The sequence below is a fragment of the Melopsittacus undulatus genome, chromosome 1 (assembly GCF_012275295.1).
Source record: "Melopsittacus undulatus isolate bMelUnd1 chromosome 1, bMelUnd1.mat.Z, whole genome shotgun sequence".
NCBI lineage: Eukaryota > Metazoa > Chordata > Aves > Psittaciformes > Psittaculidae > Melopsittacus > Melopsittacus undulatus.
In genome coordinates this window covers 68,360,918-68,374,913 of record NC_047527.1, presented here as the reverse complement: position 1 = coordinate 68,374,913, position 13,996 = coordinate 68,360,918, and the positions used below count along the sequence as shown (strand labels likewise).

At 38.7% G+C, this 13,996-nt stretch overlaps 1 protein-coding gene across 2 annotated transcripts in view; it reads left to right on the top strand.

Moving 5' to 3' along the window:
* Positions 1 to 13,996, top strand: part of FHOD3 (formin homology 2 domain containing 3) — a 373,673-nt gene that overhangs the window by 236,219 nt on the left and 123,458 nt on the right. For both annotated transcript variants that reach the window (XM_034066335.1, XM_034066332.1), the window contains exon 7: positions 11,142 to 11,253. In XM_034066335.1, coding sequence (XP_033922226.1) covers positions 11,142 to 11,253 — 112 coding nt within the window. The remainder of the gene's footprint in view (positions 1 to 11,141; positions 11,254 to 13,996) is intronic.

Sequence of the window (13,996 nt, the reverse complement as noted above, 5' to 3'; positions counted from 1 at the left end):
GAGGTAGCTTGAGATACAGGAATTACTTTATCTCCATGAATACTGAATAAATATTTCTCTTACAAATTAGTTATTACTGTGATATGACAGCACTATTGCCTACCATAACATTATGTAATCTTGCCCTTCTCCAGCTGAATGCAGAAGTTGCATACGCACTAGCATTTATGAAGACCAAAATATAAAATATCTCCATCTGTGTCCTTTTTCAGTGAAAGAGGGAGTTCAAACAATGTAAAATTGGAAGGGCTGTATAATTAAGCAGTGCCTTACCTACTACACAGTAACTTGTGCCCTCATAAATACGGCTTCTAAATGCTAGCTGTTCAGAAGATTCCACCACTTAGCTCAGAAACCCACATGTGTCTGAGTTTAGTTACATTTCTGTTTTCATCATGGAGTCCTGTGAATTTGGAAAATCAGCATCTAGACTGTACTGATGATGTGAATTCGATGTGAGAATAACCACCTTTTCCAGACTTGGGAATGCTGCGATAAATAGGTGGTTGCTGTAGAAATATGACTGCTTCCCTTGTGTTTAGATGCTCTTCAGAAAGCAGATTTATTCATTGCTTTTATTTGGCAGATTGGCCAAAGGTACATAAATGGGTCTGGTTTTGCAGTCAAACCACTTCTTCTGAGTTCCTTTTTGTACCTGATAATACTCAGAAGTTTGAGAATACAGTCTGTACACACAGTGAAATACTAGTGCTCTTACAGTAATAAGTGATATATATACACCTATATCTCCTTTCTCTAGTTTTACTTTGGTTATTTTTTCAAGAGGAGTTTGTGGTGGGTTTGTTCCATGATTTTATGTATTATATTTGCTCTTTCAACAGTTTTATTATTTTAGTAGTTTAAACCACTACTTTGTTACTTTTTAGAGTGTCTAAAAATGATAACCTGTTAACTATTTGCTTAAGAAAGATGTCGCAATAGATAATGTATCATAGTTTGGACTCTTTGTTAACATATTGTCTTCAACAATTTCCACACATTTTATATATAGGTTGTCTTGATTTTGAGTTTTGCTTTTGAAATGTTGTCTATGAGATTGTACAGTGTAAGGAAAGCACTGCCAACCATATCATTAAACTTACAGGGGTTTTCAGGTGAAGTTATATAAACCCAGCCATAGTTTTGGTATTTAATATGAGTACTTTTTAATGGAACTGTTGAAAGAACAAATTTCACGTGCACAAAACCACAGAATAATAACAGAGTAGTTTTCCACTGTACTTGCAGATTCAAATAGTTTTTTCCCCTAGGGCCCTTGAACTCAACCTTGATATTATTTAAACAGGACATCGCCAAGGCTACTAACTCTAGCAAATTGTTTCATGAGCAGTAGAACTAATGAAGCAATTTGTTATCTTTGTTCTTCTCCTTCCTTGCTTTTAACTTCCCATCCCACAAGCTCTCAGTACCATCAGTTCTGCCATGTATCCTAAGCCTGTCTAAGATACAGCTGGCAGCCTTCAGTGTGGCTGGTGGAAGGCTACATGAGGACTAATTTTCTGGCTGGCTCCCTTGAAAAATGCCTGGAAACTGCTTTTTCTTTTATGAGAATGCTGACTTAGGTTCTTTTGTAATGCAGTTTTCAATTTGGGTAGGAACATAGCTTAATTGCTGATAAATGTGACTGAATTCAGTGGGCAGGTGGCATAGTTACACAGAAGAGTTAGTCTACAGGAGGACAGTGGGAGAGACAGCACAGCTGTCTAAGGAAAGAAGGCTGAAAATAGAGTGCTCCTCATGGCTATCATGTATTTCAGTGGGCTTAATCTTATAAGGAGACTCTAAGAGAATGTGTCTGGTAGTTTCCTTATTTCTCTGTTTTCCTGTCTTTGACCGTAATTCAGCCAAGCCAGACACACATTTTATTGGTGAGGACTTTCACAAGCAGGGACAGGGTCACCAAGAGCTTCACCTGGGCCATTCTGTGAATCAGCCAGGAGGAAAACTAACTTCATGAAGATGCTGAAACTATAGATAGCATTCCTGTATCAAACGTACTGCAGATCTGTGGCTTGTGAGGCACTCGCTACCATTGTTATGAGGAAATTCTTTTTTGCATCACTTACAGACCAGCCAGTGAAAATCATAAGTCTAGCTAGAATAGGAGGTGGGTCTCAGAACAAGTACTGGTTTGGTGTGGAAATTTGATGTGGGGCAGGTAGACTTTCTTCCACATAGTTTCTAATCACTCACAAAAATAATACAGTAGTGATTTAATCTTACATCTGAAGCCTGCATTTGCAATGTAAAATATTTCAGAAAACACATTAGTAAAATACTTACTTGGAAGCTTAAAAAAATAAAATAAGGTGCAATTTTGAATCTTCTGTTTGCCTTTCAAGTTCACAGTACGTCAGCCTTCCCATATGTAAAATGTGATAAATCACAGCATGCTTCATAGAATTGTTGCATGATTTGATTATTTGTAGTTGGGTTTTGGATCCTTCATAGAATCATGCAATAGAAGACTCTGGGGAGACCTTATTGCTGCCTTTAATACTTAAAAGGGGCCTATTAGAAAGATGGGGAGAGACTTCTTGGCAGGGCCTGCTGCAACAGGACAAGGGGTGATAGTTTTAAACTAACAGGGGGAGATTCAGGTTGGATATGAGGAAAATTTCTTTACAGTGAGAGTAGTAAAGTCCTGGCACAGCTTGCCCAGAGAGGTGGTGGAGGCACCATCCCTGGAAACACTCAAGGCCAGGCTGGATGTGGTTCTGGGCAACCTGATCTAGTTCAAGCTGTCCCTGCTCATTGCAGGGAGGTTGGAACTGCATGACCTTTGAAGGTCCCTTACAACACCAAACTGTTCTATGATTCTGTGAATACCAAGCTGGAAAGGACCTCAAGGACCATTGGGTCCAACCTTTCTAGGCAAGCAGGAGGTAGAGTACATGTCCCAGCACCCTATCCTTCCTAGAGTACATGTCCCTGTCCTTCCCCAGTACATGTCCTTCCCAACCTTTAAAGTATCCAGCACTGGGGAATCCATTGCTTCCCTCAGGAAATTATTCCAAGGGCTTATTTTTTTCTCATTGTGACAAATCTTGCTTTTGTGTCAAGTCAGAATCTCACCAGGAGTAACTTGTGCCCAGTACCCCTTACTTCCACATCACTCCTTGTAAAATGTTTTGTATGAGGTAACTACGTCAGTAACTTGCCTTAGTAACAGGTTTTCTAATATCTTGTCTTTTTAAATCAGTTTCCTTTTGTCTTGAATGCAGTGACATGAGTACACTAAGTACAGCGACAAGATTAGATGCCTTAAAAACCAAGATGTCACTCAGCAGCTACATAACAAAAGCTGAATAGCATGGTATGAAGGGGATTTCAGAGAGGGGAGTGAAAATAAAGTCCTGTCTGCAATTAAGTTCATAAAAACTCTATTCATCTTCCAGTTTTTTGGAACACAGCTAAGGAAATATCAACCTGGCCCTGCCCAAGTAAAAGAAGCTGATGAAACTGCCATTCCCAAACCTTTCCTGTTGCCAGAGTTCAGCCCAATGACCATCTGTTGAGAACAGCGTAGTTCAAGGCTAACATCATACATCAATGTAGAGGTCTGGTGGGAAGGCTCAGCATGCAGCTCTTTATCATTATAAGAAGAAAAAGGAAATGGTGCCAAAAGGCCTTAATAATTTCTCCTATGTAGGTACACACCTACCATTCTTCTGATTGATTTTAGTTTGCAGATCCATCTGTTTTATGGAATTCTAATTCTCTGTGATTTCATATCTTATTGCTTATTATCTATTTATGTTCCTGTTCCCAAAACGTGAAAGATCACTGTTATTTCTGTTGCTGAATTGATCATCAGGGTAGTGTTCAAGAGAAACAAGGTTATTTTTCATTAACTCTGCTCATCAGAAATTCGCATTTTTTTTTTATAGACATATGACTCAATCCTAAAAACCCCTCTTGTTTTAACAGTGGGACGAACTCTTAAACTACTTTAAATGGGACAGCTAGACTTTAGGGTCATGCATTTACAGTAACTAGCGAAAAATCACCTAGTCAGACAGTATGTTTCCAGATGCTAAGTTGCATTAGGATGACATTATACATGTCACAGTGGTTTTCTTTTGTTTTTGCGTGAGGCTAGTTTATTATGTACACAGACAAGGTTATGTTGTCTAATGAAATGAACGGCCTTTACTAGACAGTCTTACTCTGTGATCCGTAACATGAAAATGCTAGGAACCTTTGTTCTATATTAACAATTTGAGGTGTATGTTTATAGAAGAAAAAAGAGAAGAAATAAGATCTGTCCCTTATCAAAAGCTGTTTGATAGCACATTACACGCTAGCATGAATTTTAGCAGAAATTGCTTCTCATGTTACTGTTGTTTCTCTCAAGCTAAGTATTTTACACATTATCTAAGATAATATAATTACAATCTTTATCCAGACATAGAAGGCAGGTCTGCATTTCCTGGTGGTGTTCATTTGGCTGGAGTCCCGGAAGATACCAGCATTTAGGAAGGGTTAATAAAAACATCAACAGATTGAATGCAATGAAACAAAACAATTTGAGGAGAGAGGAAAAAAATTAGTGTGAATCTTTACAAGTGAAGCATAATTCCTGTTTTGGACATGAGCTGATGGCAAATTTCCAGTGAAATATTGTTGTTTTGTGTTTTGCAATGGAAAAAGCTAAAATTTTAATTGAAACCAAACCCCTCTGTTTCAGCAGTTTCTGAAAGAGCAAAAGAGCAAGACGCTCAAAACTGGGAAATAGGTAATAGATCTGTGATTGAGGCCCTTCACAAAGGTGAGATAACACCACCTCAAGAGTCACCTGAGAATAAAGAAGTTTGATCCTTTTATGTCCTATAATCTCCAGGCCCTCCCTTGATGTCATTTCTGGCTGAATAATTATATGTAGTTTTCACACAGCAAACAGTTCTCACAGGAGAAACCAAGTGGATTTGTCTGATTGCAAGGGAGGAAAACAAGATAATGCTTTCACTTTATGTTTTGTCCTGCAGAGCTGTGAATGGGCTTTCATTGATCCTATTGTAAAACGAAGAAAAACACCACTTTAGGCTATTTAATGGGATGAGAAAATCACTTCCCACCTCACAGAAAGATTGTGATATTCCATTGATATTCCAAAAGAGAGAGAGGGGAATGCCCAGAATGCCCTGTAGCATCTTCTGTCTCATTCCGGGCTTTACAGCACTTCTCTGTATGACATAGTGATTTCTGTAAATCTATTTATGACGTAGTGATTTCTTAATCAGAAATGTAGCTACATCATTAGTTCTTTACAAACAGCTTAACACAGAGCTGGTTTCTACCCCCAACATATTCTTTCAAAGCTCCCATCACAATTGCGTGTATCCATTTGAGAACTACTTTGGTCTATAATATCCTTTGATTTGTTGTATGAATTGCCTGCTTCTGTGTACAGATTTTTTTCATTTTACCCCTTCTGCTTCTGGCCCATGATTGCTGATGTAAACAATAATTTCCAGGCATGAGCCTTTTCTTTTCCTGTTGACCAGTCACTAATCACTACTTGCTCATCGCTGTGTTTTGCTGGCGAACCAGACAAATTTCTTTTTAATAGCCTTCTTTCTCTTCATGTCAGAAATCTCACCGCAGACAAATGACAGAAACACACCACATATGTAACAGTGCACAGACCTTATAATCTTAATGCAGTACATTTACAAAGTTTTGAGAAACTTCATCTTTAAAGTAGCAAATGCACTCATATCTCTGCCATGCCTAGCATTATACACTCTGCAGAAAAAAGAAAAAAATAGAGAAACATTCAGTTTAAAACTGATTATCAGATTAAACTGATAATTTGTTAGCATCTTGCATCTAAGTATACAGGCTTTTAAACCTCTGTCTGTTCTGACATGTCTGTGCCTTCAGTCCTGAGCCTGCAAAACTTTAGCAACAATTAGTTTGCCTTATTTAAGCATCCCTCTTTGAAGATGAGACTGAAAATGGCTGAATAGTAAAACGGGGTCTAGCATTATTTTAATATGTGTCTTTATTGAAGCCTAGAAAACAGTTTATAAGGCCCCAGCACGTACGAACTCTGTCTCCCTTCTGGAGAAGGCTGATTACACTTATTCTAGAAGTTTTGTGGTAGGTTATTTAGACTTCTACATTTTTCATCGTTCTCCTTAAAAGAGGCTGACTTAAAGTTTGAATGGAAAATTAAGCTGACTAGAAGGACTTGGCTGAGGTGATGTACAAGGATCTCATTTTTCTGATCATTCTTGCATTCAGGAGCTATGAATAGAAAGGAACTGGATTACTAAATAGAGTCATCACCCTTTTTTGGAATGAAGCAGTTGACCTCAAATGTCGCTTTTGGAGAAGGTTGAAGAATAGGAAGAACTTGGTTTGGTTCTATGTTCTGTAAGGCATTTGCAAATCTAGTAGCAGAGGTTTCCAAATGTTTTATCTCCTAATATCTCTTTAATTGTTTGATACCCCCATTCTGGTATATTTTTGTCTGGGTTACATAAATGTTCTGTACAACACATTTACAAAGCTATTTGTTCTAGCTGTCTATGTTACCTTTTTTCCCTATGTGTATGAGAAAATACTGGGATGTTGTATGTGTCAGGTAATTATGTTTCTAAAAGGCTGGCTACATGTATGCATCCTTGGCAAAGGGCTTTTATATGGCATGCATGCACATAGCTGACACTGACTACCTGGTTGAGAGCCTCCTTTCATTTTGTACACAACCTGTCTTACGGCCTGTAAATACCTTAATTTTTACAAAAGCTGTGCTCTGCAAGGGAATGCCAACATAAGATTATAAAGCTGTCCTTCCTCATCATCATCTGGTTTCAATATTAGATTTCTGATTTCAGTCTGATTCCCAGATAAGATGTTTCTCTGAGAACAAGGGCAGACATGTTCCAGGTGCATTTTTTTATCTTCCAGGAAAAGAAAGCAAACAAAGAATCAGACACAGTTCTGGGAACTGCTACAAAATACAGACTACCTTATGCTAGAGCATTAGTAAGATAAGAATGTGTTGTGCGATTTTTGGAGACAAAACTTCTTTCATACCAACCAGACAGCTCTTACTGTTCATACCCAGTAGTACTGAAGCTGAAGTACAACCTGTGGCTTCTAGTGCTGTGTAAACCAACAGTGAAATAGTAAGCTGGTAGCAAATAAGTATATAGAGAAAACAAGGTTTTCTTGTAGTATAGTGCCTATATTCTTTTAATGTATGTAGTAGTCTCTTTGTCTCTGTGGAAGTGTGTGCGTGCAGATATTTGTAGTTTTAACAGGTGCTGAAGGAGCTTTTTGAACTCTTAGCAACAACAGATATGACAGGAAACCAAAGAGCTGGATGCAAACTGTGGTTGAATCAGAAATTATAATTTGGAAAAGTTACAGTTTTAGTTTCAATTTTAACCTTGTCCCCTCATGAGGTGAGAACACATCATATACGAGGGAGAGGGAAGTGGGTTTGTTCACTTAAAATGAGAAGAAAAGTGCCATTAGGTCCATTCCAACCTAAATTAGTCAAAGATTCTTTCAAGCTCAATATTTATTTTCCTTTTCCTTCCTTACTGCAGAGGAAAATAATACATTATTATGTTAAAATATATCATTATACATAATAATATACTATTATTATATATTATCTAAAATATATCTTTTTATATTTTATTGTAAATGTTGTGCTTAAATATATGTTGTGTGGTTTATTTAAATGATTTTATATGTATATATGTATTAAAATATATATTAAAAAAATCTTCCATTCCAGGAAGATCTTTCCTCCTTTTGTGAACAGAAGGTGGTTTTATCTGCTTGTGAAATATAAAACTGAGCTGCATTGCCAGTGCTAGTGGGATGCCAGAGGGCTCTTCCTGTAGTCCTAGATCTAAAGTTGGGGGCATCTTTTCATCGCACAAGCAAGACAGGTTTGAGCTCTCTGTGCACCTCTCACCAGTGGGCTGTACATTAGTTAAACTTCTTTAGCTGCAGCTCTGCCTGGCTGTGTCGTATCAACAGGATAAGTACATGGCCTACAAGGCCATGTCTGCACTTGGATTAGACCTTGGAGGTTTTGGCCATGGTAAATCTTTAGTTGAAGATCCAATCCATTTCTCCTTTAAATTTAAATAGCATAAATCCAGAGCAACTGCAACACCCTCAGTAAAATGTGAAGTATTTACTCAACTGGGCTCTTGCATTCTTCCTTAAAAAAAAATCCTAAATTTTTAAATCAGAACTTGTCAAATATTTCTTTGGTCTCTAAATCAATAAACTTCCTGACAACGTTTCTTGTAAAGACTAAAGCCTTTCCTGTCAAGTGATTAACAACTCGGGCGAGCCCTTCTAAGAGACACAGGTTTTGTAGCCAGTTGTGTGGTATCTTTAACTGGGTCTGTAACACATTTCCGATTGTCTAACTAGAAAGAGATAAAAAGGAAAGGGACTGCCAAACTCTACTGTGTAACATAAAACAAGTCAGAGGGAAAAGGTTTATAATTTTTCTTCCTCCTTTTACACTGCTGGCTACATCTTATCTTTAGCCAGAAGATGCTAGCATTATTTCCTCTCAATAAATTGGTTTGCACGTGATACAAAAACACAATGACTTTCTTTTCTAACTTAAGAAAAATTTTGACATTTCTTGAATGTTTTGACATTCAAGAATCCTGATCTAATCTCAGAACTGTTCAAACATCCCTTTACTGAGCCAGTGGGTGGGTATATTCCTCAATGAGCCTTCTTTTTTAACTATGTGGTAATACTCAGGATAGAAATTTGGAATTAATTTCAATAACCAGTGCCTGCAAAGTGATGATACCAGGACTTTTTTTGAGCTAGCACAGTATATGTCTACTTCTTTTATTGCTCTTATGATATCTAGTCCTGTTTAAAGTAATAGTGTCATTTTGCTGTGGATTTTAACTGGGATGCTGTTGAAGCTGACTCAGCAAGAAGTTGTGCCCATCTTCAATATTAAATAAGAGCCCGATAAATCCCAGAAACAGCAACAAAAACCTTCCTGAAGTTTTTAGCAGTGATTCAAATGAATAGTGTATTCACCTACTCATGAATGAAATATGAAACTTGTTTCTATTGTTCCCATTGCTGTGCCATCTGGGTACATCATGTGAAATGAAATGATACCAGTGACTGGTTTCTCACTTCCCTTCACAAAAGGAAGCAACAAAGTTGATGAATTGCTGTTCTTTTTTTCTGTTAAGCAATCTCCCAGTTTTGAGATTTTCAACTATTTTATTTGCAATGTAGTTGTCTACTATATAAACAATTGAAAAAGAATGCCCTGCAAACACATATTCGCTCAAGGCTACACAAGTGTCTTAAGGGATCTGGTCAGGTTTGTCACTGGGATTTCCTGGCCATCAGCCCTAGAAGTAATTGATTTGATGATACATCAAGTCTGAGAGTCTGGATTTAACCACAGAAGATGTTGCATTGCTGGTAGTATCATTGCAGTGCATCAAGCTCAAATCAGCATGAGCAAGTAAACCCCAAGAAGCTAGCGAAATACCTAGGTCACTCTTCACACTAAACTCTGTGTTTATAGATGCACATTGCATATTAGCTCTTTACCTTGAAGTGAGCTCTAGAACATCTCTGTGAGTGGTAATGTGAATGCAATAGCTTGAGTCTATGCCTGTTACACTTTCAATCCTTATTTAGATTACAGTCGCAGTCACTGTCTTTGTGTGCACCTACGAAATGATTAATAGTGATTCTTTGTCTCTTAGGAGAGTTGTATTGAGAGGACTTAAAAAAATGAGGGCATGGGAATGAGTGAATACTGACAGAAACTGTATATATCCCTGAGACAATTTAGCAATACACTGTAATAATTTTTTTCCCCTTCCCCATAGGTGGTTACATTTCAGAGTGCCTACCAGCTTAATGTAATGAGGCACAGACAGGGATTTTCAGGAGCCAGGAGCTTGACTTATGTCTACATGATTGCATCCTAAAGTCAATTTAAAAATTTGTCAGTGGCAGAGGAGCAATGACTACATTAGTGTAGCAGTAAAATCTCACAGGCTGTTGGATAGATATGGTGCAGAACAAGGTAACAGAAAATACAGTAAGCTTACAAATGCCTGCTTTTCTGGAGCTTGATTCAATAGCACTAGGTTGGAATCAGTGGTGTATCACCTTTTATTTTTCTTTAAATCCGTGATTTTGGTTGAGGATCTAGCTGATCTGACCTAGAATCAGTTCTCTCAGCAAAAGTCCCCTAAACTGTGTTTGTAGAGGCCTGCCTATTAAAAAAATCTTTCTCTTTCACATTTCCTTTTATTAAAAACTCAGAATATTTCCTTGAATAAAGAGTTGGATTTTTATGTACCTAAAAATTCTTACTCAGCACTTGGAAAATTATCTAACATGGTCCTTTCTTGAAATGGGAGATGTGTGATGAGAGTGATAGGTTGGCTATTGGTTTCCAGTAGGTGCATTTTACCAATGCTGAGTTTTTGCTGAACTCACACTCATGGGGATGTACAGAAAACTGAGTTTGAAAACTTGGAGGCAGAATGCTCTGTTCCACAATACCGCATATTTCATGACAGGGTGGGGTAGTCAGAGATTAAACACACTTTCTCCCAAGTTGTGTTAAATAGTAAAGATAGATCTATTTAATAATTTAAGCATTAAATAGTATTATCAAAAAAGAAGAAAGCATCAGTCAAACATAATTCCGTCATACAGCAGTTTGACAGGATTAAAACCTCACAGTGAAAGAGGGAAATAAATGTGTTGAGAAATAAAAAAAATACATGTGTTTTTAGCTCAGTAGGCTCTGTGTACATCAAGCTTTGGACAGCAATGTTGGGGGTATGCACAGGTGGGATGTTCAACCTTTTATTGTATGTGGCAGTGTTTTAAGCTTTCATTTGGATTCATTGGCTACTGAGACTTCCTTAGGAGAGCACTATCCCATGAATGAAATTTTCAGCCAGCTGGCTACATTCCCCTTTTTTGGTCCTGGCACAGTTTAATCTCTTCCGTTCACATGTTATTACCAGATCTGGATCACTGCGCTTACGTCTTGCCCAGTGTCATTTAGCACATCTGGAAATGTTGTGGCTTGCTGAATGACAAGTCTCACTTTTTTCTTCCAGTTCCGCCTGGTGGTAAAGACAGCACTGAAGCTGCTGGTGGTGTTTGTGGAGTATACCGAATCCAATGCACCACTTTTAATCCAGGCAGTATCTACCGTTGATGAAAAGAGAGGTAAGTAGCCTTACTTGAGGGGGTGCAAAATCCCAGCACCACTGAGGTCAGGGTGGAATTTTATCACTGATTTCAGTGGTTCTAGAATTGCTGTCATGGTGCCTGCTTTGTGTGACATACCCTTCATTTTATGTATTAAAATTCTGTTTTAAGTATTCATGCAATTTAAGATTGCTTTAAGGAATGAGTTACAGTGGGAATGTGAAGAGCGAAAAGCTGAGAAACTTGACTGCCTTTCTGGGTACTGCATTTATTGTCCCCTCCCTGCACCCACACATGAAATAAGCCTCATTGCATCTTCCAACCTCAGAGGCTCCCTCAGGCCAGGCCATCTTTCCACTTCCTTCTGAGAAGCAGCAGTCTGATTTAGAAGAGAAAATGATATCTAATCATTGTAATCCCTTTGAAGAGAAAGACGAGGTCAGTAATAGTACAGGCTTTATAGTAAAAGCAAAACCATCTGTTGTTACATTAAAATAAAGCCCTTGAGCAGATATTATACTATGAAATCTGTTACCCTTCAGGCTCATGAAAAATACTTGAATATGTATACTGTATTTTTTACAAATAAATAGAACAAAAATGGTTCTTTCTTGTTCTTCCCACAAAGCCATTGCTAAGTTCCTGGGGCATTCTCTCTTGATGAAAAACATTCCTTTGCCTCAAGGAGAGTTTTTGAGGTTGGGAGAGCCATTGTTGTGGGCTCAAACACATGGAGGTTGAAAGCAAGATCCCCTCTGTGGAGCAGCTGCCTCCATGCTGAACTTGTTTGAGTGACTTGATATGATAAAAGTGAAACAAAAAATGCTGGAGGATGGGGAGAATGGTGGTGCCAGAAACTGAAGGAAGTAGCCAGATTTTGCTTTCAGCTATCAGAATGAGTACATTGAAAAGAGAAACACCAAACTGTCTGTTCTGGCAGGGGAGCAGGCAGGGGCAATTAAAAAACAGCATAGCACTTCAAACAGTGGAATCTTCAAGTTGGTTTTCTGTTGTGAATTAAAACCAATAAACCTTACAATGCCATAAGCATAAACATAATCACAATATTGATGTAATTGTGAGCACTATGATTTATTTTTACAGTCATTCTTAGTATTTCCTCAGCTCCCTGAACTCACTGGTATTCTCAACATGTTCAGATTGCCATCTGTTCACATGCTAGTAAACCTCATTGAGGAAAAACAGAAAGGAAAGAAGACCCTAAACACACTACCATGCGCTATGTGTTCCCTTCTGTATCTGTAGAATAGCCTTAGGTAAACATTTACATGCCCCAAAGAAATAAAACAACTTAAGTAGCAACATAAAATGTGACAAAAGTGATGCATGTAGTTAGAAGGATACATGTTAGGAGCATGAGGAGAGGATTTATGTGATTCTCATACCTGTGGGTTGGCAGATTGTCCCATGAACTTTTGCAAACAACTTAGCCCCAAATATCCAGTTTTCCTTTATTATTGTTATTGTTATTTTTAAAGCAGTTGCACTTGGCTACAAACAAGATTTTTTTTTTCCTTGTTTTGTATTTAGTTCCTTTTTAGGTCACAATGTATATCAGAATCATAGAATTGTTTAGGGCTGAAAAGACCTTTAATATCATTGAGCGCAGCTATTAACCTAGCACTGTCAAGGCCACCGCTAAACCATATCCCTTAAGTGCCACGTCTACACCTTTCAAATACCTCCAAAGATGATGAGTACTTCACTGGGCAGCCAGTTCCAATGCTTGACGACGCTTTGCATGAAGAAATTTTTCTTCATATCCAATTTAAGCCTCCCCTAGTGAATCTTGAGGCCATTTCTTGTCCTGTTGCTGGTTTTTGAGAGGAGACTAACACCCACCTCACTGCAACCTCCTGTCAGGCAGTTGTAGAGAGCGATAAGATCTCCCCACAATCTCCTTTTCTTCAGGCTGAACAAACACAGTTCCCTCAGCTGTTCCTCATTAGACCTGTGCTGCAGACCCTTCACCAGCTTCCTTGCCCTTCTCTGGACCCACTCCAGCACCTCAATGTCTCTCCTGTAGTGAGGGGCCCAGAACTGAACACAGGATTCGAGGCGCGACCTCATCAGTGCCCAGTACCACTGCCCTGGCCCTGCTGGCTGTGCTACTTCTCATACAGGCCAGGATGCTGTTGGCCTTCTTGGCTGCCTGGGCACAAGATGGCTCATGTTCAGCTCCATCATTAAGCACCCCCAGGTCCCTTTACACCGAGCAGCTTTCCATCCACTCTTCCCCAAGCCTGTAGCATTGCATGGGGTTGTTGTGGCCCAAGTGCAGGACCTGGCACTTCCACTTGTTGAACCTCATACCATTGGCCTTGGCCCATCAATCCAGTGTGTCCAGATCCCTCTACAGATCTTCCTACCTTCAACACATCCACACTTACGGACAACTTGGTGTCATCTGCAAACTTACTAAGAGTGCACTCCATCCTCTCATGTAGATCACTGGTAAAGATACTAAATAGAACTGGCCCTGGGGAACACCACTTATGACAGGCTGCCAATTGGATTTGACTCCATTCACCACAGCTCTTTGGGTCTGTCCATCCAGTCAGTTTTTCACCCAGTGAAGGGTACACCCATCTAAGACATGAGCAGCCAGTTTCTGCAGGAGAATGCTCTATTGTGCTATATTTTGAAATTAGTGGCTTGTAACTGAGGAGTACCTGCCTTTAATGACTGATTTAATGGAACAGAAATACAGAGGAAGAAAAAGCAATGTGCATTTTCTTGA